The sequence below is a fragment of the Vulpes vulpes genome, chromosome 3 (assembly GCF_048418805.1).
Source record: "Vulpes vulpes isolate BD-2025 chromosome 3, VulVul3, whole genome shotgun sequence".
Lineage (NCBI taxonomy): Eukaryota > Metazoa > Chordata > Mammalia > Carnivora > Canidae > Vulpes > Vulpes vulpes.
The window spans coordinates 106,355,833-106,379,315 of NC_132782.1; the positions used below are offsets into that span (position 1 = coordinate 106,355,833).

Here is a 23,483-nt window from a genome sequence, read left to right on the forward strand (position 1 = left end):
AGCCTGTTTGGCGGCCTGACAGCTCTCAGGCTCGCGCAGTCATACCTGAGACCTGGAGGGATCTGAATGTGACCCCACAGTGTGTCCATCCCAGCTCTTTCTCTCCTCTAGAATTCAATCATACCCGAACACGCCAGGGCACAGTACCCTCGACCATGTCACGGGGTCACCACTTCCCCTTCCTACTTCACCTGATGCATCAGAATTTTGCGGTAAAACTTCAGCTTTACAAGAAGACATAGCAGGAATGACCAGGGAACTCAGTAATCCAAAACCAGCTAAATGAAGGGTGTGTGTGTGTGTGTGTGTGTGTGTGTGTGTGTGTGTGTTTTCTTCTTCTAATGTAAAGCAGTTCCAAGAAAAGTGAAGTCACGGCCTAGGGTGCTTATTTTCAGTTCTTAGAAAAGAGCCAATTTCAAAAGGGAAGCTGGGCGGCTGGAGCACACACAGCCTGCCCTTGTCTGGTGAGGAAGTGGGGTGGGGGGAGCTTGCTGATAAACCAACTGTGATTTGGCACCAGAAACCTAAAACCCCCAACCGAGATGCGTTTTCATTTAGTGATGTCAAGGAGGAAATGCTATGAATTGGTGAGAGCTATTAATATTCAGGGGAGCCACAGGGCTCAGCTAACACGCCCAGGCGGCACGCTTCCAGCACAGAGCCCCTTGGGAGCTGCTGGCAGCCTATGGGGATGGTCAGAAAAACACCAGGCACCCTCTGATTCCACCTCCCACACTCCAACGGAGGTCACTGCCCAGGCAACCCTATCAAGCTCCATCAGCATTTTTCAACCAGGCATTATTTACCAAAGTTAGGTGAGGACAAGCAGCACGGGAGACGGGAAAGGTTCTCCACAGCCCAGGGTCCGTTTTCTAGCAGGAAAGTGGGTTTCCGGGAAGGGGAAAGCTCGGGAGGGCAGACTTTCAGGTAGGGTCTGGAGGCGCCTACCACACATACACCCAGCTCGAGGACTAGCATTGGGAGCCCTGTAACAACTCTGAAATCATGTTTCAGGCTGAGGATCCTGTAACCGAGATCCCATGGACTATGTCAGAATTAAATATCTGCATAATCAAAGCAACTGGTCAATGTTCCCAGCCAAGAGGAGCCTAAGGAGACACGACGACTAAATATAACGGTATCCTGGATGGGATCCTGGACCAGAAAAAGGACATTATGGAAAAAATGAAGGAAGTCTGAATAAAGTATAGACTTTAATCATAACATCTCAGTGTCAGTTCATTAATTGTAGCAAATATGCCACACTAACGTAAGATGTTAACAATAAAGGAGACTGGCTGTGCTATATGGGAACTCTATGTACCGGCTCTGCAGTTTTTCAGTAGATCTAAAATTATTCTTTAAAAAAATATTTTTTTAAAGGCAGCTGGTGGCTGTACGAACTCACTCTTCCTCCCAGAAACAATCACTTGGCGCCTGCCGTGTGCCAGGCGCATGTACAGGTGATTTATGTACATCTTCATTTATTTCTCATATCGGTGCTGGGAGCTGGGGAAAATCTGCATTTTGCAGATGAGGAAATTAAAGCACAGAGATGTAGTTAACTGGCTGACAGCCACACAGCACATTTAAGGACGCATGAACGAATGGCTCACGTTCAGGTCTACCCACTACAAGGTTCCTGATAAAACTCGGCAATGTTGCCTGAAAAATCCCTAAACTTTAAACAGAGGCTGGCTCAACACGAAGCTTTAAGCAGTCCACAAACCCAGATTGGTAATAAAAAGAGTACGCTTTCTAATTTGCCTTACTTTTAGAAGTTTAAAAACATAAAATAGAAATACTATCAGGAAAAGAAAAAAAAAAAAAAAAAAAAGAGCAAATCCAAACCACTGACAACACCAGATGCTGGTGAACATATAGGATAACAGGGACTCTCATACGTGGCTGATGGGAGAGCAAAGCGGTGCAGCCAGTCTGGAAGACAGTGCTAAACACAGAGCATGTGTCCTCTCCACCACATTCCTATACTGAAATCTAACCCCCAACATGATGGTATTTGGAGGTGGGGCCTTTGGAGTGATTAGGTCATGAGGGTGGAGCCCCCATGGGTGGGATTAGTGCCCACAGAAGAGGCCCCAGAGAGCTCCATCACCCCTTCTATTATGTGAGGACAGCCACCTATCAACAGGAAGAGGTACCCTGAATCTACTGGCATCTCAGACATCCCAAAGCTTCCAGAACTCTGGAACCAATTTCAGTGGTTTTTAAGCCCTCATCCCCAGTCTATGGCATTTTGTGATAGCAGCATGGATGGCCTGAGACCGTCTGGCAGTGTTGCACAAAGCTAACACAGGTTTCCATACGATCACCAGGTTGTGCTCCCAGGCATTTACTCCAAAGAATTGAGAACAGGTGTCCACACAAAACCTGCACACGAATGTTTGTATCAGCTCTATTCATGACTGGCAAAATTGGAATCAAACAAATGTCTTTCAATAGATAAACAAACTACCGTACATCTACACAATGGAGTATTGTTCGGCTATAAGAAGAAATGAGCAATCACGTTACAAAAACACACACAGGGAGGTGTCTGGGTGGCTTGGGAGGCTAAGGGTCTGCCTTTGGCTTGGGTCATGATCCCGGAGTCCTGGGATTGAGCCGCACATCAGGGTTCCTTGCTCAGCGGGTGTCTATTTCTCCCTCTCCTCTGCACCCTCAATCGTGCTGTTTCTCAAACGAATAAATAAAATCTTAAACACACACACATGGACAGCCCGGGTGGCTCAGCGATTTAGCGCCACCTTCGGCCCGGGGTGTGATCCTGGAGACCCAGGATCGAGTCCTGCATTGGGCTCCCTGCTTGGAGCCTGTTTCTCCCTCTGCCTGTGTCTCTGTCTCTGTCTCTCTCTGTGTCTCTCATGATTAAATAAATAAAATCTTTAAACACACACACACACACACACACACACACACACAGAGGAACCTTAGATGCATATTGCTAAGTGAAAGAAGCCAGTATGAAAATACTACATACTGTGATTTCAACTATTGGACGTTCTGGATAAGGCAAACTATGGAGACAGTAGGAGAAAGATCAGTGGTTGCCAGGGGTCGAGGGAGGGAGGAATGGAAGGGTCAACAGGTAGAGCACGGAGGATCTTCAGGATGGTGATACGATTCCATATGACACTATCATGGTGGATACATGATATTATGTCTTTGTAAAACCTAGAGAACTGTGGATCACAAATCAAAATCCTAATGTAAAGTGTAGCTCCTTAATTATAATAAATGTGCCACGCCAATGCAAGGTATTAATAATAGAAGAACCTGAGGGATGGGGTAGATGGGAATTCTGTACTTTCTGCTTTTTTCGAACCTGAGGGATGGGGTAGATGGGAATTCTGTACTTTCTGCTTTTTTCTATAAATCTAAAGCTACTTTAAAACCGTCTATTTTTTTAAAAGTAGGTTCCATGCCCAACATGGGGCTCAAACTCACGACCCCGAGATTTAAATTTGTATGCTCTACTGAGTCAGCCAGGTGCCCACCAAATAGTCTATTTAAAAAAAAAATACAGCATATACAATAATTAGTGGTAGAGGATCAATAATCCAACAAAACTCTATAGCAATGTGGGAATATAATCTGAATCCCTTGATATTTACAATCCTGGGAAAAATAAGGCATGAGTAAGTAGCAGAGAGCAGAAACCCACCTTGAATTATAATTACAACAAAAAGTCATTCCATCCAGAAAACGTTGGAACTGTAAGATCATTATGCTGCACCCCTTAAACACTGCTGTACGTCAATTATATTTCAATAAAATGGGAGGGGGGGGAGAAAGCCTCTATACCAGGAAGTAGCTCCCTTGCATTGTCTCACCAAAAATTACGAGGCAGAAATTCCATTAATGCCTAAAAGTCATTCTCAAATCTTGATTTTAGTTCCAATAAGAAATTTCCTAAGTGTTTCAACATCTCCAAGTGAGGACGAATAACAGGTGTTAACACCCTCGGTATCTCCAGGAAATGTACCTTAACTGCTCAGGGGTCCCGGCAGCACAGAGAGGGCTGTCTTGGGGGGATACTGGTACCGCAGCAGGAAAACGCTGTGTGACTTGCAAACTGGACATGGAAGTTGCTGATGGGAGAAGAGAAGAGGCGGGCCGTGATGTCATTCCCATTTCACGCAGTCTGTTTCCCAGGCCCACAACCCCACAGTTTAATCACCGCAGGCAATGAGCGAGATTTAACTTCTGCATGGTAAAAAAAAAAAAAAAGGGAGGGGGGTCGCAGCAGCAACGGAAAAAGTACCATCACTTATAAAAGTTGGAAAATGCAACATGAGATGTCTACATGCTTTGAAGAGCATTAACACACATAAACCAAAAGAGAGAAAAAAAAAAAAAAAAACCACGCACACATCTGCTTTTCATCTGCAAAGAGTCATCGAAGCAAGGGACACCAAGGAAAGGGTAAGTGGAGTGTCCCAGCATTTAGAAATCCAACCTCCAGACTCCTTGGTCAACCAAAGCAAAGCTCCTGGAGAAACTTTGGAGAAATATATGCAGAATGACATCTGTGAAATCCACATGGTGTAAGAACCTAAATTGCTTCAGGATTTCGGTTGTTATTAGCAAGGGTTCCAGTGTCATCTAAGGAATAATCCTGTGTAAATCTTCCACTTCTAGTTCCCACATGCTTTCATGGACAGGGTTATCGGAAAGGTCTGTCATCTTCACAGCCTGAAGGCACGGCTCAGGGCTGCACACCTGAACCACTCCCATCACCATCACATACTTTCCTGGAAGAAGAAAAGCCCATGGTGATGTTTATGTTGACACAAAAACAAAAGAGACCCCCCCCCCCCATCCTTTAGAGAGCTTAACTTCATCAGAGAAGCAATCAGAGACCCACAAATAAATAAATAAAAAGCGGAGAGTAGATATCAACATTTAACTTTGGCTTCTGGTTTGAAAATCATAAAATTGCAGCAAGTTGCCATCATGCACAAAACAAATCAAGCCTAAGGAATGGAAGAGATCACATCAGAGTATGAGTTATAATTAGACTGTTCCAAGGCAGGGGCAAAAGCCCCAAGCTTTTCTCTTATCTCTGCTTTTTTGCCCAATGTCACAGGGTATGTGGCTCGACATACCCTTAGCTCGGCTGTGTGCAAGACAAATCCTCTTTCTGCAAAGACACCACCTGAAAGCCTCAAAGCAAATCCAACTTTCCCTTGATGCCAGAAGAGCTGGGCAGGCCACAATACCCTGCCATGCCATCCTGTTGTTCCAATCACCCGGGACCAATCCCTGTCACCAGCCAGGCATATGCCAGCAAATCAACGAGAGAGCGGGCCGCCACTGGGATGATCTAATGACATATTAACCACGACTCTCTTCCCATTCCCTTGGGGAAGTGGCTCTCCTTGAAAGCAAAACTTGGCCAGTCCTAACCACACAAAACTCAACTGTGTAAAAAACCCCAAACACAGCAGGAAGGGCAGGCACTTTGCCAGTCCCCACGGCATGCCCCTGCACGGCTGCTTTAATCACACTGCTTCTAACAGCAGGGCTGAGTTTGTACGCAGGCCCCCGGGGTTTTGGCTGAAGGAAGCTCCCTAGCAAGCTGACACCTGCCTCTCTGGATTTCTACCCCTTGCATCATGGAATCAGGTTTCTCTGAACCCACCTCCAGATTCTACTTGAGCAATTAATATGGGGCTCCTGAGTGACAGGGGCTAGTTCTAAAATCACACTTGCCAATACCTCCCGAATGACCTCAAGTGCTGGTAGAGACAGAACCCTCAGAAAAAGAATTACTGAAGACCCAAAGAATGAAGAACAAGTCCAAGGAGATCCCAGCCAGGGGAGGTAACAGGAAATTTACAGGAAGGCAAAGACAACTAGAGAGATGAACTCACTGGCATGAGCTCTCTCTTCCGGAGATCAGACCACCTGGCTAGCGGGGTTCATTCTACCCACACCCTCTCCTTGCTCCTTCCTCATCACGCCCCCTCCTTTCCATCAGGCCTTCATCTGCTGGTCTGGACCACTTCAAGGGCTTCCAGTCGGGCTGCCTCCAGCTGCAACCTCTTCACAACCACCCCTACCCTGCTGGTGACTGTGATTTGCCCCAAATGTAGTTCCTGCCTCCAGATACTTGAATCTCTTACACTTTTCGCATGTCATGAAATCGTCTTCTGATTTTTTGAACCACTTGAAAATGTAAAAAGCCTTTTCAGCTCATGGCCATTTGAAGAGGCAGCAGCCTGTGGTTTGCTGACCCCGTATTTAAGCAATGCTATAGCAGAGAGGGCAGAGGGAGGAGGCTCAAGGATGGGGAGAGGGGTGGGGCAAGCAGTGGGTGTGAAGGGCTGGGAGCCTGGTAACAACAGTCCCGGTGTTTTGAACCCCTGTGAGCCGAGCATTGTGTTAAGGCCATTTTTTTTTTTTTATTCTTAGTATTGAATCCATACAATTGGCCCCTTTTTGACAAAGCAGGACAGATCCAAAAAGGTAAAGGGCTTCAAGGATCACCGGGGTGGCTCAGTGGTTGGGCTCCGGTCATGATCCCGAGATCCCGGGATCCCGGGATGAGTCCCGCATCCGGTTCCCCGCAAGGAGCCTGCTTCTCCTTGCCTGTGTCTCTGCCTCTCTCTGAGTCTCTCATAAATAAATAAAATCTTAAAAAAAAAAAAAAGAAAGAAAAAAAGAAAAGTGCTCTAGGCAGCTCGGCTCAGGAATTCCACCTAAGGCTGATACGAAGAGGTCAAAGAGACACAGCCGAGGCCCTCCAGGGGGCTGGCCCAGTGGTTCTCTGAGTGTGGCCCCAAAGCCATCCACATCAGCAATACCTGGGAGCTGGTTAGAAATGCAAATTCACAGCTTCACCCAGACCTACAGAAGCTCTGAGGGTGGAGGCCAGAGCACTGGGTGGTAGCAAGCCCTCAGGGTAAGTTTGAGCACCGCTGATTTAGGAGGCAAACCTTTGAGAACTACAGCCTAAGGCAGCTCCAGGAGGGAGAGGTACCCGAGAGCTCTCCATTCCTAGACGTCAGGGAGGGCTTCCGGGAGGAAGGCACACTAGACCTTAGGGACGGACGGAGGCTTCCTGGCAACCGCGTTTTCCAAAACTTGATAGGGGGGAGGGTGAAAAAATAATCACCCGCGGGGAAGAGGCTTATTATTACAGATCCTGACGCTGGAGGTCCCTCCACCGGAGAGTCCGACACAAATCCAGTGTCTGGATCCCGCAGCATCCCGGGGGCCTGCAGGGCGGGGTTCCCAGCAGGTGGGCCTGGCCCCGGGGAGGGGGAGGGGCCGTTCAGGCCCCGGCCCCGCCCCCGGCCCGGCTAGGCCACGCCCCCGGCCAGGCCCATTCCAGGCCTCGGCCAGGCCCCGCCCCGCCCCGGTCAGGCCCCGCCCCCAGGCCACCCACGCCCCGGGTCGGCCCAGCGTCCGGGTCCTGCCGTTACCTGGGACGAGGCAGGGCCGCCCGCGCGGCACCCGCTCCAGGCCGCGCACCGAGAAGGCCCCGCTCGGGTCTCGCAGCCGCGCCTCGCCGCCGCCCGCCGTCACCACCGTGCCCTGCATCCACACGGTCACCAGCTCCAGCGGCCCGCGGCCCGTCGCCGCCCGCAACAGTCGCCACGCGCCCGGGCCGCCCTCTGCGTCGCGCCGCAGCTGCTCCGCCAGCACCTTGAGCGGCGGCGACCGCGGCAGCCGCACGGCCACCGGGCCGCCGCCGCCGCCGGGAGCCGACGCCGCAGCCCCTACGGGCGCCGCAGCCGCCGCCATGCTGCCCCGCCTCCGCTTTCCCGCCAACTTTGATAGGCAGCCGGGCCCGGTCCGTGGCCACCAATCAGGAGCGCGCTGGCGGAACGGAGCAATGGTCGGCGTCGGGAGGCGGGGCTTCCCACGGTCCCCGCCCTCCTCCAGCCCCAGGAGTGCGCATGCGTACAGCAAGTAAATAAAGGCTCCCACGCGGCGGAGGGATGGACGAAGCGAATTGCAAGACAATACGTAGATGAACGCGGGAGGTAAAGAATTTCTTGCCTCAAAGCATCTCAAAATTGGATGTGCATGCAAGTCACCTGGGGGGAATGAGAGTAGTCACCCTTCCGTCGCCTTGCAGGGCAGGATTACTCTGAGGTTAAACAATACTAGTCAATACTGCAAGGAATAGTAGTTTGATGAGCCTGTGCTTCTTGGGAGTGATGAAGAAGCGAGTCCAGGGAAGAAGTCTGGGATGAGGGACAGGGACAGCTGGTACTGTTGTCCCTGTTGTTACTATTATTGTTAATTATAACAATAATTTAAAACTTAAAAAATATTTTTTTTTTCTCAGAAGAAATACACATTCGTTGTAGCACATTTAGAAAAGGAAATCTGTAATAACAAAAGAACAAAATTGTAAAAATCACCTAGAGATAGCCACTGTTAACTTTTGGCTATTAACATCCACATTTTAACATCCACATTTTAAAATATATATACATACATATTTTTGATATATAAATGATGTCTTCTATATTTCTTCACTTAATGACATTTTCAGGGCATCTGGGTGGCTCAGTCGGTTAAGTGTCTGCCTTCAGCTCAGGTCTTGATCCCAAGGTCCTGGGATAGAGTCCCACTTCTGGCTCCCTGCTCAGCAGGGAGTCTGCTGCTCCCTCTGTTCCTCCCGCTGCTTGTGCTCACTCTCTCTGTCAAATAAATGAGTAAAATTTAAAAAAAGAAGAAGAAGAAGAAAGGATATCAACTCATCGTGTGTGGTGGGTCCTCAGTGGCCTTCCCTAGGCATGTGAAGGCCAGAGAAGTGATGGGGAAGGGAGCTGGGGTAAGAGTAGAGGCTCTTAGGCCTCTTGTCTGAGCCTGGGAATTTCCCATCAGTCTCTTGGCCTTCAAATTTACATACATACAGGGAGGCACATGCAACTCTCTAGCTCCGTGATCTTTCCAAACTCAAGCCTGAACATATCCAAACTCAAGCCTGGTTTATAGCCTCCTGATGGTATGACCTCTACACCTAGAATCTGACCATCCTAGTAGGGAAAGAGCACTCCATCCACATGGAGAGCCCAGAAAGGAGAGAGGGAGCAGGAAGCATTGAGCAAACTGCCAGCATTTCAAAATGACTGGAATGCAGCCTGCAAATGCAGGAGTGGGAACAGATGAGGCTGTACCCACATAACCTCATTTATTTTTTTTTAAGATTTTATTTATTTATTCATGAGGGACACAGAGAGAGAGAGGCAGAGACACAGGCAGAGAGAGAAGCAGGCTCCTTGAAGGGAGCCCAATGCGGGACTCAGTCCCAGGAACCCAGGATCATGACCTGAACCAAAGGCAGACAGTCCACCACCAAGCCACCCAGGTGCCCCTAACCTCATTTCTTTTTTTTTTTTTTAATTTTTTTTTTGATTTTTATTTATGATAGTCACAGAGAGAGAGAGAGAGAGAGAGAGGCAGAGACACAGGCAGAGGGAGAAGCAGGCTCCATGCCCTGGGAGCCCGACGTGGGATTCGATCCCGGGTCTCCAGGATCGCGCCCTGGGCCAAAGGCAGGCGCCAAACTGCTGCGCCACCCAGGGATCCCCTAACCTCATTTCTTATCCCCATTTTCCAGATGACAAAAAGGAGGTTCAAGCTAACAACAGGCCTGAGCTGACATGGCCAGCAAGGAGGAGAGCCAGGATTCAAATTCAAGTCTGTCTGACGCCAAACTTCATGCTTTTAAACCACTCATATCATCTCACTGTCTACACTCTCACCCACCTCCCCCATCAAAGATGCCTCCTCACCTTTGCTTATGCTGGTCTTGGTCTGACATGCATTCCCCCAGTCTCTCCCAGTTGAAACCTGGCTCAGTCACCAAGTGCCTGCCACCACCAAGACCACTTCTGTTCAGGGAGACATTCTTGAGCTAATTATTTGATTTAATCCCTCCTTTCCAGATCAATTTGCTGGCACCCCTAATCCAGAGTCTCTTTTTGACATTTTTAAAAAAGATTTTATTTATTCATGAGAGACACAGAGAGAGGCAGAGACATAGGCAGAAGGAGAAGCAGGCTTCCTGCAGGGAGCCCGATGTGGAACTGGATCCCAGGATCCCAGGATCATGCCCTGATGCAAAGGCAGATGCTCAACCACTTGGTCACCCTTGTGCCCTTCTTTTGACATTGAAGTCTGGATAAGTCTGTATTGTGGAAGCTGCCCTATGCACACTCTAGGATGTTAAGCAACATCTCTGGCCTCTACCCACTAGATGCCAGTAGCACCCTCCTATAGTTGTAGCTATGAGAAATGGCTTCAGACATCACCAGTGTCTCCTGGAGGCCTGAATCACCCCTGGCTGAGAGGCATTGCCTAATGTATAACACTTACTTCACTATGTCTTGAACCATAAGCACTGGAGCCTGTGTCGTCCTCAGCACATCTGCCAGCAACCCAAGCCCAGATGCCAGCTATGGCCAGGCAGGTAATGCTCATAGAGCAGTGAAAAACTGGCTTTCGTGTGTCCCAAGTCAACGGGTTGATCAAATTCAGCCCATGGCTCCCATGCAGGAATGTGAGCCCACGGTTACCAGACATGGTTTCTCAACACATCCTAGTGTATAATCTCCACATTTTAAAAAAATGTTGGCAATATGTTCAATTCTGAACAAACAAGTAAAAGCTGTCTGTTGGTGACTCTGGCCCAGGAGCAACCAGTCTGTGAACTTAGTCTCTACATGGTAAGCTCTTCTCCTAGTGCCTCGGGGGACTCGTGTTGTTAACTAACGTGCCGCTCCTTGGAACCCCCAGAAAGGTAAGGGGCTACGGCGTATCACCAGCTCCCGGCATTGCCAAATCGGTGTCTTAAGTTCCCATTGAAGCAGACCGAGGGGCTCTGTTGATACTTGCCGGGTGAGCCCTCTCCGTGGAAGATTATCTCTCTCCCTACCCACCACCCTCACCCTGGGCCTGAAACACAACCGTCCCCCACCCCAACTCTGGGCAGGCCTCCTGGGCCCCAGCTTCCTAGCCAGATCAAAGACCCTTGGCAGGGAGTTTCCTGCCACCTAAGGACAAAGGTGAGGGGAATTCCAGGCATGACCTCGCATTCAACCTACCCATTCACCAGTTCTCAGGCAGATCAGGCCACAATGCTTCTCGTTACCAGGAAAAAAGATTGAACCCTGCTGCCCTAAGAAAAGGAGTTTGTTTTGGAAGGATATTCTCGCAGTAGCATCTTCAAAATCACCATAACTGACATTAGCTAAGCGTTTACTAAGTGCTAAGCACCATGCCAGGTGCTTCATAGGGAGAGTCTCAGTTACGCCACATGACAGTGCTAAGAAGTGAGCGTGTTCCTTTTTTTTTTTTTTTTTTAAGATTTTATTTATTTGTTTTAGACACAGAGAAAGTGAACAGGGCAGATGGGGAAGGAGAGAGACAATCTCAAGCAGGCTCTGCACTGAGCCCAGAGCCCAAGGCAAGGCTCGACTTCACAACCCTGAGATCCTGACCTGAGCCAAAATCAAGAGTCTGCCGCTTAATGGACTGAGCCACCCAGGTGCCCCAGTAAGTGCATTTCTTAAGCCCATTCTGGAGATGAAGAAACTGACCCTTGGAGAGGGAGAGGTGGTATGGCCTCCCCAAGACTGTATAGCTAGTAAGAGGTGTTCTGATCCCCTTGTGAAACAAAAGTTCCTTTTTGGGTGTCTTAATAATCAGGCCTCCAGATAGGGGGAACTTTTACCTACTATCCTGGGTCATCCAGAGAAGAATTCCCTGGGGGAGAGAAGAGAGAAGAAAAAGAGGGAGAGGGGAGGGGAAGGGCGGGGAGGGGAGGGGAGAGGAGAAGAGGGTAGGGTAGGGGAGAGGAGAGGAGGAGAAAAGAAAGGCTCTATAAAACACACAGACACACACACAAATCTTGGATTTTAGTTAACGAGACACATGCCAAAGGACACAAGTTGAGAGGAGCAGGGTGTAAATGTCTCCAACTTAGTTTGAACTGTAACAAAGAGGTGTCTGCAACTTAATTTGAACTGGTGGTTGGACAGAGGGAAGGACAGGTGGATGGATATGCAGTAAGGTGAGTAAACTCCAGGAGGTCTGGAGCTGGAGCAGCCCTGCAGAAGTGTCCTACCTGGGGGAGAGGGGACTGTGCCTTTGTGCTCCCCACTGACCAGTCGCTGGAGGTGGGGGTGTAACTTAGGCCATTCCCACAGAGGGACTCAGGTGCCAACTTGCCAGCAGCTGGGGAGTGAGCCCCTCAGTCCAGAAGTCAGGTCTGATGGCTCCCACCTGCCCAGTTGAGGCCAGCTGCACTCGGTTCCCACCAGCACGCATGCATTCATTCATTCAACAAGCATGTCGCAAGTTCAAGCCCCAGATTGGGCGTAGAGATGATTTGAAAATAAAATCTTAAATACGTAAACAAATAAAAAGTCAGCTTTCATCAAGCACTTACTGTGCACCTGGCACTGTTACAAGTGTTTGCACACTTTACCTCGTGGGAGCCTCTTGATGTCTCTATATGGTAGGCAAAATCATCGTGCCCGTTTAACAGATCGGAGAGATCAAAGAATGTACTCAAAGCATATAACTCATAAGAAAAAGAGCTAGATAGGAGGCCCTGGCAGGTGGGCTTTTGAGCCTGTGCTCATAACTGCTATGTTGCCCTCCCCCGCTCATTCTCTCATGCCCCAAACATCACAGCTGCTGGCATCAAGGTAGGGGTGCACAGGGCTGGTGCACCAGGAGCCCTGAGGCTACCTCTTTTCCTACTACTGCCTGGCTGGGTGTCCTTGGACGAGACTCTGTCCCTCTCTTTAGTTTCTCCTTCTGTGGAATTAAGGGGCTGGGTCATCCTAACTCATGGCTTCCCTGCAAACAGGACCTCTGTCTGCAGCCAGACTTGATAATGAATTCCCCCAGGACTTCAATCTCTGGTGCCTCAAAGGAAATCCTGTGGTCTCTGAGTAAATCCTCACCTCTTATGCCAACCCTGGTGGTGACCCCCTCACCGTAGGCAAAAAGACAGCCAAAGACACAGAAGAACCACCCTCTCCTGCAAAAAAATAAAGAGCAAGAGGCAACAATCATCGAGCACTTAATCTGCCTTACATGCATCAACACATCTCATCCCCACAATAACCTATCAGGTAGGCACTGTTGTCAGGCCCATTTTACAGATGCAGGAGACTGAGGCCCAAAGAGGTTTACCTCACCTGGGAGCAGAATCGTGCGCTCTCACCATACCTTCCCCTGCATTCCTGGTCCTGAGTATCTACCCTCCAGAAATGAAAACTTAGGTTCACACCAAAAAACACAGATGTTTATAGCAGTCTGCTCACGGTTGCCCCAAAATGGAGACAACCCAGATGGCATTCGGCAGGTGCGCGGAGAAACAAACCGTGGCACATCCACACCCTTAAATACTACTTCTCAAGAAAAAGGAAGACTCAGGGGCATCTGGGTGGCTCGGTTAGCTGAGCACCTCCCTTTGGCTCAGGTCATGATCTCAGGGTCCTGGGATCGAGCCCTGCATTGGGCTCCCTGCTCAGAGGGAGTCTGCTTCTCCCTCTGTCCCTCCCCCTGCTCATGCTTGCTCGCTCTCTCTCTCTGTCTCTCTCAAAATAAATAAATAAAATCTTTAAAAAAAAAAAAGCAATAATTTGGTAGATGCAGCAACTTGGACAAATCTCCAATACATTATATTGGGCACAAAAGAAACGAGCCCCAAAAGGTCTCATAGTGTAGGATTCCACTTCTATGTCATCCTGGCCTGGCTAAAACTATGGGGACTGAAGTCACATCAGTGGTTGCCAGGTGCTGGGGGAAGCAGGGGGCACTGGATAGAAAGGGCCAGCAGGAGGGCACTCTTTGGGGTGATGGAATTATTTTGTGTCCTGGTTGTGGTGGTGGTTGTTACAGAGATATCTCCCTGGGTTAAAATCTGTAAAACCGTATCCGCGCGCACACACACACACACACAGATACCCAGCACAGGATCCCAGCCCCGGGCTAGGTAGCTCCGTGCACATGGCAGCAGGCTGCCTGATGTCTTGGGCTCTGGCTCAGCCAGAAAGCACCACTTCCTCTTCAGGGGGCTCAGCCCAGGGGACCAAGGAAGCTCAACGGGCGGAGTGCAAGTTAATGCTCATAGAGGACTGGGGGAGTGGAGAGTGACAGCTGAGCGGGTTCCTGCCTCCTTTTGTTCTGATAAAAATGTTCTGGAACTAGGTAGAGACAGCGGTTGTGCAACACTGTGAATGTGCCCAACGCCCCTGAATCACACACTTTAAAATGCTTGATTTTACGTTATATAGATTTCACCTTCATTTTGGGACGCCTGGGTGGCTCAGCCAGTTAAGCATCTACTGTCGGCTCGGGTTGTGCACTCAGGGTCCTAGGATGGAGCCCTATGTCTGGCTCCCTGTTCAGCAGGGAGTCTCCTTCTCCCTTTCCCTCTGCCTCCCACCGCCAGCCCCCCCACACACACACGCACACTCTTACTCTCTCACTGTCTCTCAAAATATTTTAAAATAATCTTTCACCTTTTTTTTTTTTTTTAAGATTTTATTTATTTATTCATGAGAGACACAGAGAGCGAGGGGGAGGCAGAGACACAGGCAGAGGGAGAAGCAGGCTCCATGCAGGGAGCCCGATGCAGGACTCGATCCCGGGTCTCCAGGATCACACCCTGGGCTGAAGGTGGTGCTAAACCGCTGAGCCACCCGGGCTGCCCTTTCACCTTTATTTTTTTAAAAAGAAACAAATCTCAAACCAAAAAAAACAAAAATATATCAGGGATTAATATGCCCTAAATCTACCCACAAGGAACCAGGCTTCACGCTAGATCAAGTCACTTGCCCAAGGCCACACAGTCAGTGTGAGGCTGACTCTGTAGCCTTCACAGTTTGAATTCTTTCCACTAAACAGAACATGATAAGATGGGTTAAATATCCTCCCCCCAAAAAGTGACTTTCTATTACCTGGGAGCCTTGCCTGGCTGTTTCTCCCCCTGCCATGGACGACCTCAGGTCAGTGTAGGGATGGCTTAGAAAAACACATTTTTCCAAACCAAAATGGGGACAGAATCCAGGAATTCTTCTCTCCTGAGTGGTGTGACCTGATTTACGTGAAAATCCTCTGAGATGTTTAAACAAGAAATCCAGAGGTGCCTGGGTGGCTCAGTGGGTTAGGCGGCTGACTCTTGGTTTCGGCTCAGGTCATGATGGGTCGCGGGGTCCTGAGATTGTGGGGCTCTGTGTGTAGTGGGGAGTCTGCTATAGATTTTCTCCCTCACCTTCTGCCTCTTCCCCACCTGTACGTTCTCTCTCTCTCTCTCTCTCTCTCAAATAAAGAAATACATGGGAAATCCAGGTCAACATACTGTACTTGTAATGGACCCCTTTTCCCGAAATGATTACAGTTCTGTGAAAGTGGAAGTGTTCTACACAGTGGAGACTGAGCATCACCATGTGTGCTTGTATAAAAAGAAAAAAGAAAAAAAAAAAAACCTGAGCAAAGCAGTGAATAGGAATGCCTTATATTATAGGGCAGAAAGGAAATGTGGGGGACGTGGGATGTTCAAATGGGCCCCCAAGGGCAGCAGGTGCTTGGGCTTCAGCAGAGGGCAGAGGGATGGACATGATGACCCCTCCCACCCCCTCCCGCCCCCTCCCCACCCCCACTGAAGCCTCAAAGCAGTTTCTCCAAACCTGAATACCTCAACTGCCAGAAAGGGGTAGTTTCCCAACTGTGCTAGGACTGTGGTTTTCTCGGGGGCCATGACCCTCGTTATAGGGTCACCCAGGCATATAGCCTGGCCGCTCACCTCTGAAGGACTCAAACTTGAGCCTTGCAAAACAGCGACACTCCTGAGTGAACCCAGCTGGGAATAAAGGAAGTATGAGTCAACCCTGAGAGGGTCCTAACAACGGCTGTCTTGGGGTGCTGCAGCCGGCCCGGACAAGAGTCCACATGAGCCTGGGGTGGGCGCCAGGTGCCAACCCCCCCCCAGCCATCCTTGGGGACCTGTGGGCTGCAGGCTGGCTGCGGAGGGCTGGGCTGTGCCAGCGGGGGGAGCTCGCAGGAAGCCCCTCTGCCCAGGCACCTGCTGCAGGGCAGGGGGCTTGAGTGGGAGGGATGGCCGGGAGAAGAACCCTGATTGTACCCAAGCGTTGCCTCCGAGCCACACCACCGGGAGATACGATGTGGCCCCATTTCACGGAGAACGACTGAGTCTGATCTCTCTACTCATTTCTTCCTCCAACAAGCAAGCACTTACTGAATGCCTGCTCTGTGCCAGGCCCTGGATGCAGTAGTGAGCAAAACAGACAAGGACCCTGATTTTATGAAGTTTGTAGTTTGGTGAGAGATGAGGAGTCAGTAGAGACTGTTTCAGGTGATGTGTAGACAAGCGAAGGTGATCGACCAGGAGGGTAGAGAGAAGACCTCTACCTGGAAAGGCTCTCTCAGCTGCCAGCGCTTCGTTTGAGACCTGAATGAGTGATCCGGGGAAGGGCCCTGCAGGTGGAGGCAATGGCAGATGCAAAGGCTCTGAGGTGGGAATGAGTCTAAGGACCGGAAAGCCCAAGTGTGGGGGTCATGGGCAGGGAGGGGGGATTGTCAAAAGGTGGGTAATGGGGCCTGATAAGGGAGAGACTCACATTTTGTTCTCACTGCAGCAGGGATTCTCTAGTGTTGGCAGTGGGGGAAGGTGTGCTCTGATTTTCATCTTCGTAGCCGCTCCTGGCTGCTGTGTGGCGAATGGGCTGTGGAGGCAGGGAGGCTCCTGGCTGTCATTGCAGTAACTGGAGGTGCCTGAGGCTTGGAGCAAGGTGGCCTTGGGAGGTGAGGAGAAGTGGCTGGTATCAGGCTCCACCCGCCCCCCAACTGTGTGGCCTGCTAAGAAGTCAAAGATGACACGCTGCTTGGGAGCCCGAGCAATTGGGTTAGGCAGGTGGCCCTGACCTAGATGAGGATGGTTTGAGCAAAACCCCCCGCCCCGAGGCCTGTCCCTCCTTCTCCCTGTAACTCGCAGCACCCCTAAAGGGAGGCCCAGAATGCCCTTCACTCCTAACCTCTCCTTGCCTCTGTCTCTCCATCCTGAACTCACACTGCTCCCCAAGGTCCAGAGCCCTTCCCATTCTGTCCCCTGAGGTGCCATCTCTGCCCCCGCCCCACACCTCCTGCCCCTCCCACCCTGTGCACCCCCATGTCAGTCTGCCTCTGAGGGGCTGTGCAGGGCAGTGCCTCTAAAGCCAGTGCCTACCTGAGTTGACTTCCACCTTGACCACCCCCCCCCAGCACGTGCCCCTGAGCAAGTACCTTAACAGGACTCAATTTCTACATCTGCAAAATGGGATTGAAAATGTAAGTCCCAGATGATAGGCAGCTGCAGGTTTAAAGAAGGAGCACTCGCTCGTTCGGCTCCTGGGACATGAGAAGCAGCACCGAGGGTTAGATGGTGTTTTTCCAGGTGGAACAGAAATGGCGTGGAGGAAGTAATCACTCTGATATTTCTGTGCTCGGCCCCCTGCGCTGACTCAGGGAAGCACATCTGGGTGTATGAAAGGGCTGGCGCCCACCAGGAGGACTATCCCATTCACGGCTGAGTCTCCTCTGTGTCCCCAACGGATGCACAAGTGAATGCTTGCATGCATCCCTCGTGGAGGACTTCCTAGCCTACCTTTAAGGGTGGGGAAACTGAGGAAACACATGGCTATGCTATGGGTGGGCTCCTCATGAGGCTTCCTCCGGCCAGCTGGGACCCTGAGATGGGTCCCCCCAAATGCACCCATATTCCCTGAGGTGGCTCTACCCTCAACAGCCCTGGTAGTGCCTTGCCTCGGGCCCCTGGAGTCAGCTTCATGCCACAGATGCCATAGCCAGTTGGGCCCGCAGCTGCCACTGGGCCCAGATGTCCTGCCTTCATTTACATCCCTTCCACACTGTGCAGCCAGAGGAGCGAGAAGGGGAAGCCACAGGTCAGACTGAGCCTCGGTCACAGTGCTTATTGCCACTGCCGTGCAGTGTCTGCTGGAAACTAAACCATGAGGTTTACAGGAATCAAGGCCTCTGAGCAGCACCAAATGTGAAAGCAAAACTCACACATGCACACATGCATGCACACAGAGGAACACATATGCACATACATGCTCTCATGCATGCATACCGCCACATAGAGATGCCGTGCAAGGCACACATGCTCCTCTCCCTGCAGACCACCTCCATCCCGGATGGGTAAGCCTCCCACCCCAGCAATCACAGCTGCTCAGAAGCAGGGGGAGACCGGAGCTGGGGGGCGGGCTCCATCTCTGCCAGCTTGGTGCCCTTCCCTGAAGGGGTTCACCACCACCCCCAGACCTCCACCTCTCTCATTACTAAAGCAGATGCTCACAATCAAAGAAACAACCTGCTTCCTCCAGAGGGGGCTTGGAGCACAAAGTAGGTGCTCAGGAAAAGCCTGTGGAAGGAGTGAACATGACGTTCATGACAGATTGAGGGTCTTCTGTGTTTACAGATGGGACGCCATGAATGCTCACAGCTCCCACAGGAGGCGAGAGGGCTCTCATCTTACAGCAGAGGAAAGTGAGGCCCCAAAGGTAATAGTGTCTTATCCAGGGCGCCAAGGTCTGCACAGCTCCTGCCCCTAGACCAGCATGTCTGTCCAGAGAGGTGGGTCCAGGCACAGACCCATCGGGGCCCTCCCAGTGCTGTCCCAGGGGAGGCTCCTGGGCCGCCCGTGCCCCATGGATCCTTGAAGGGCCCCTGGCAGGCTGGCATCGGGGGCCAGTGAGTGGCAACCCCCAGCAGCCGCATGGTGGGGGCTGAAGGGAAAGGGGCTTGCCCAGGGTCACCCAGGGCGTAAGGTCTCTAGGGCTGCTGTAACAAGTTACCATGAACTAGGAGGCTTAAAACAATAGAAATCAATTCTCTTGCAGTTCTGGAGGCCCAAAGTCTGAAAGTGCCAGCAGGACCATGCTCCCTCTGGAGGCTCCGGGACAGACTCTTTCCTTCCCTCTTCCAACTTGTGGCTCTGGGACTGCATGATTCCAATCTCTGCCTCTGCCCCTCTGTGTCTGTGTGTCCAAATCTGCTTTTCCCTTATAAGGACACCTGTCACTGGGTTTGTGGTCCACCTTAAGTCCAGATGTTCTCATTGAAAGAGCCTTAATTACAGCTACAAAGACCTTTTTTTTGCCCCCAAATAAGATCCCATTCACAGAGTCTGAGGGCTTTGGATATGAGCCTGTCTCTTTGGGGGACATTATTCAACCCACTATACTTGATGAGCCAGGGGCAGGACCAGGTAAAGCCCTCCCCACATCCCAGCCCTTATCTGGGGTATCATTAATATGATCAGGGATGAGACAAAAGATGGATTTTGGAGCCTTCCAGCCTGGCTTGGAATCCTGACCTTACCTCTTATTTGTTGTGAGATCTTAGGCAAGTGACTCAGCCTCTCTGTGCCTTGGTTTCTTCACATGTAAAATGAGGATATGACAGTCCTTGCCTCATAATGGAAAAAATTTTATTTATTTATTTATTCATGAAAGAGAGAGAGGCAGAGACACAGGCAGAGGGAGAAGCAGGCTCCATGCAGGGAGCCCGACGTGGGACCCAATCCCGGGTCTCCAGGATCAGGCCCTGGGCTGAAGGCGGCGCTAAACCGCTGAGCCACCGGGGCTGCCCTCATAATGGAAATTAAATGAGTTGATACATGTAAAGCCTCAGAACAGTGTCTTCCTGGAACCTAGAAAGCTCTCAACAAATGTCTGTTAAATAAATACATAAAATCATGTCTGGCACACTTTGCTCAGTAAATGCTAACTATTGTCTGAGAGAGGTGTTGGGGAGGAAAAATTTTCCTCTTCTTTTTTTTTTTTTTTTAAGCTTTTATTTATTTATTCGTGAGAGACACAGAGAGGCAGAGACACAGGCAGAGGGAGAAGCAGGCTCCATGCCAGGAGCCCGATGCAGGACTCGATCCCGGGACTCCAGGATCACGCCCTGGGCCGAAGGCAGGCACCAAACTGCTGAGCCACCCAGGGATCCCCTCTTCCTCTTCTTCTAAAGGTTCTTTTGGCTCGTCTAAGAATTAAATTGATAGATCTATAGGAGAAAGCCAGATTTAATTACGTACGTGCAGGGTCCGCCTAAGAACAGGAGACCCACGGGTAGTCAGACAATTGAGGCTTCTGTGGCCTCCAGAGCGGAAGAGAAGCAGGTAGGGGTCTGGGACTTAAAAGGGAAGGAAGACAATTCACAGGAAGAGGAAAAAGAGTAAATGTTTGGTAAATAAATATTTGCCAGGCAACTCGGAAGCAGTGGGACACACAGGAATTTTAACCAACAGACTAGGCCAGCTTCCCCCCTGTACCACACCTAGTTCATATTATGTTGTCCTTATCTGTGGGGACAGCTCCCTTCCTGCAGCAGGTCCTCTGTCTAAATTCTTTTTTTTTTTTTAAAGATTTTACTTATCCATTCATGAGAGAGAGAGAGAGAGAGAGAGAGAGGCAGAGACACAGGCAGAGGGAGAAGCAGGCTCCCTGCAGGGAGCCTGATGCAGGACTCAAACCCGGGTCTCCAGGATCCCACCCTGGACTGAAGGTGGCACTAAACCGCTGAGCCACCCAGGCTGCCCTAAGTTCTTTTTTTTTTTTTTTTTTTGTAAGATTTTATTTATTTATTTTAAAGAGACAGAGAGTGTGTGCACAAGTAGGGGGAGGGACAAGGGGACGGAGAGAGAATCTCAAGCAGACTCCAACACGGGGCTCAATCTCACGACCCTGAGATCATAACCTGAGCTGAAATCAAGAGTTGGATGCTTAATTGGCTGAGCCACCCAGGTTCCCCTATCTAAATTCTTTCAGGCAGTTAAAGGGAAGGCCAACGTTTCTTCCTGAGCCTTCAAATTAATCAACCTAAAATAATCTACATGTCAAAGAGACACATGGGGGTGGCAAAGTTTGCTCCTCTAAAGTGGCTGGTGATGTTCCAAAGGATTCCTCAACAAGCATCTCCCTGGGTTCCCTTCTTCACACACAGCCTCTCACCCAGAGAGAGAGAGTGTCACAACTGCCCCACTTGTCAGATGAGAACACTGAATCCCAGTGGGGGCAGGGGGCCAGCCGCTAACTTAGTGTCCTGGCCCTGGGTGAGGGCCCAACATGTTGACTCACAGACTACATCTGACCCCCAAACAGCAGCTTTGAAGCAAAAAGAGACAAGCAGGACAAGTTCACAGGCATTTTATAAAGTTAAATAAAGCTAATCTCAGTGAACAGGATGAGAAAGAGCCCTGGTTCCCTGAGGGTGGTTCCTGAGCCAGCAGCAGCAGCACCTGGGGACTTGCTAGGATTGCACATTCTTGGGGCCCCCTCCAGAGCTTCTAAAGCTGCAGGCAGGGCTTTCCAGGGGTGCTGAGGCATACTAAAGTTTGAGGACCGTTGGCTTAGGGGTGCAAAGTACAGATGGCAGGCTGGCCTCCCCCAGGGTTGGAATCTAGGATCTGCTACCTAACAGCTGTGGGGCCTCAGGTACATCACTTTATGTCTCTAGGCATCCACTTTGCAACTGGAAACGGAGATAACGATCAAGTACGGGGCTACACCTAGGCCTCGCTGAGCAAGTGCTGGCACTGGGCAAGTGCTGATTAATCACTGTAATTATTTGATCGTAGAGATCGGCTTTCACTGGACTTTATGACCTTCCACCAGTGTATGTACGTTCCTTTTAGGAAGAGTTGAAAAGCAGAGATAATTGGTTTCTCAAAACCCTACTTGGTAGGTCTTTAAGGTGGGTACTTAACTTTCCAATCAAGTCTGAGATCCTTGAGGTCTGAAAACCAGGGAACCAGTACTTTAAGGAGGGAGGTCACCGGCCCTTTCACAAGTGGGTAAACTGAGGCTCCCTGGCAGCCCCCAGGGAACTGAGGTGGCAGTAGGAGCTGGCCCTTGGTTCCCCTGGGAGTGCCAACCCCATGGGAAATAACACTCGGCTTCCATGGAAATTTCACTGAGCTGCCCCTGGCAAGCAATCAGGAATGGGTTGTTCCAGGAGATGGGGCCTTTCTCCAAGTGCCTGAATTTTCTTAGAACCTCACCCGAGCAGAGAGAACCCAGAGGGAGCACTGCTAGTCTAGGGTCTGAGCGGCACTTTCAGGGATGATGCCAATGACCCTAGCAAAGATCCCAAGTGCCATTCATGGTCACCCGTCCTGCAAGGGGAGACCACTCTCACCTCGCAGCGGAGGATGCTAAGGCCCAGAGCTGAAGCTGTGAGCCCAAGGCCACAAAGCTGACATGAGCAGAGCAAGGATTCAAAGTGAGGTGTTTCTAGCCTCAAAGCCTGGAGATTTCACTGTTTGGGGGCCTCCAGACACCCCTGGCCACCACTCCCAAGCGCCCAGCCTGGCTTGACCAAGGCCAAGGAGGAGGGAAGCTACAACTTCCAAATCCCATCCTCTGTCCCTGTGGACTTGCTGAGGTTTGGCTTCTGACAGAAGAAGCTGGAGGGGCAGGGAGCGGATCCGCAGAAGATTCATGGCCTGTCCTTGGGGTTGGGGGGATGGGGTCCCTCCACCTCACCTGATCCCCAGGCAGGCCACCCAGACACAGCGGTCTGGGACTTGGGCCAAGTGCCAGATCGCAGACACAGAGGCCGAGGGGCGTGCCTGCAGGGTGTCTCTCAGCCTCAGTGTCTACATCTGAAAAATGGCTTCACAGTCCCACCCTGGGGATCTCTGAATTTGGAGGAGCCACAGAAGAAGCGACACCGACCGTTTCTGGTCTCCTCCTGTCGTCTCCAGAGAGCACAGTCGGGAATCTGAACAGAGAGCAGGACCGGGAATCTGAATGCAGCTGTTGGGCTCAGCGGACAGGCAGGGAACTGGGACCAGCGGCAAGGGGTGGGGATGCTAGGGGGAGGTCAGCTCCCGAGAGCCGAACTGGCGGGAGTGGGGGGGGGGCCCTCACCTGCAAACACGGACCAGCCGGGGAGTGAATGGTAGTAGGTGGCAGCTGGTGGCTATCCAGCACCTACTATGGGTCAGAGTGCTAAGGGCCGCACTTATGCTTATGCATTTCATCCTCGAAAACAACCAGGAGGGGCTGGGTTTCACAGCAAGGGGACCACGGCACAGAGAAGGCTAAGAGCCCCCCACAGTCACACAGCACGTTTGCGCGGCGCTGATTCTGACCTCACACACCGGTTCCAGAGGCCAGCCTGCATCACTCAGCTCCACGGTCCTCGGGGACCAGGGACTCAGCGAGGAAATGACGGAATGAGCGAGACGGGGACCAGGCCAGACACGGCGCGGGCCACCAAGGGCAAGGAGCAGGCCGGGTGACACAGGCCCCCTGGGGTTGCCCATAGCAGGCGAGGTTGGACCTGGGGAGGGGAGGCTCGGGGGCCTGCGGGAGTGCAGCTGAGCAAGGAGGTACATCCAGACAGCAGCGCCCTCTGCCCTGCCCTCCGCTCTGCCCCTACTTTGAAGCAGG

The 23,483-nt window shown here is 50.9% G+C and overlaps 1 protein-coding gene across 1 annotated transcript; it reads right to left on the bottom strand.

The window, feature by feature from the left end:
- Positions 1 to 2,402: 2,402 nt before the first annotated feature.
- On the bottom strand, positions 2,403 to 7,868 carry RMI2 (RecQ mediated genome instability 2). Its single transcript, XM_072753851.1, has 2 exons — positions 7,452 to 7,868; positions 2,403 to 4,775 (listed from the first exon to the last, which is right to left on the bottom strand). The coding sequence occupies exons 1-2, from the start codon at positions 7,771 to 7,773 to the stop codon at positions 4,627 to 4,629; spliced, it is 471 nt and encodes a 156-aa protein (XP_072609952.1). The 5' UTR covers positions 7,774 to 7,868; the 3' UTR covers positions 2,403 to 4,626.
- Between the last annotated feature and the right edge of the window lie 15,615 nt (positions 7,869 to 23,483).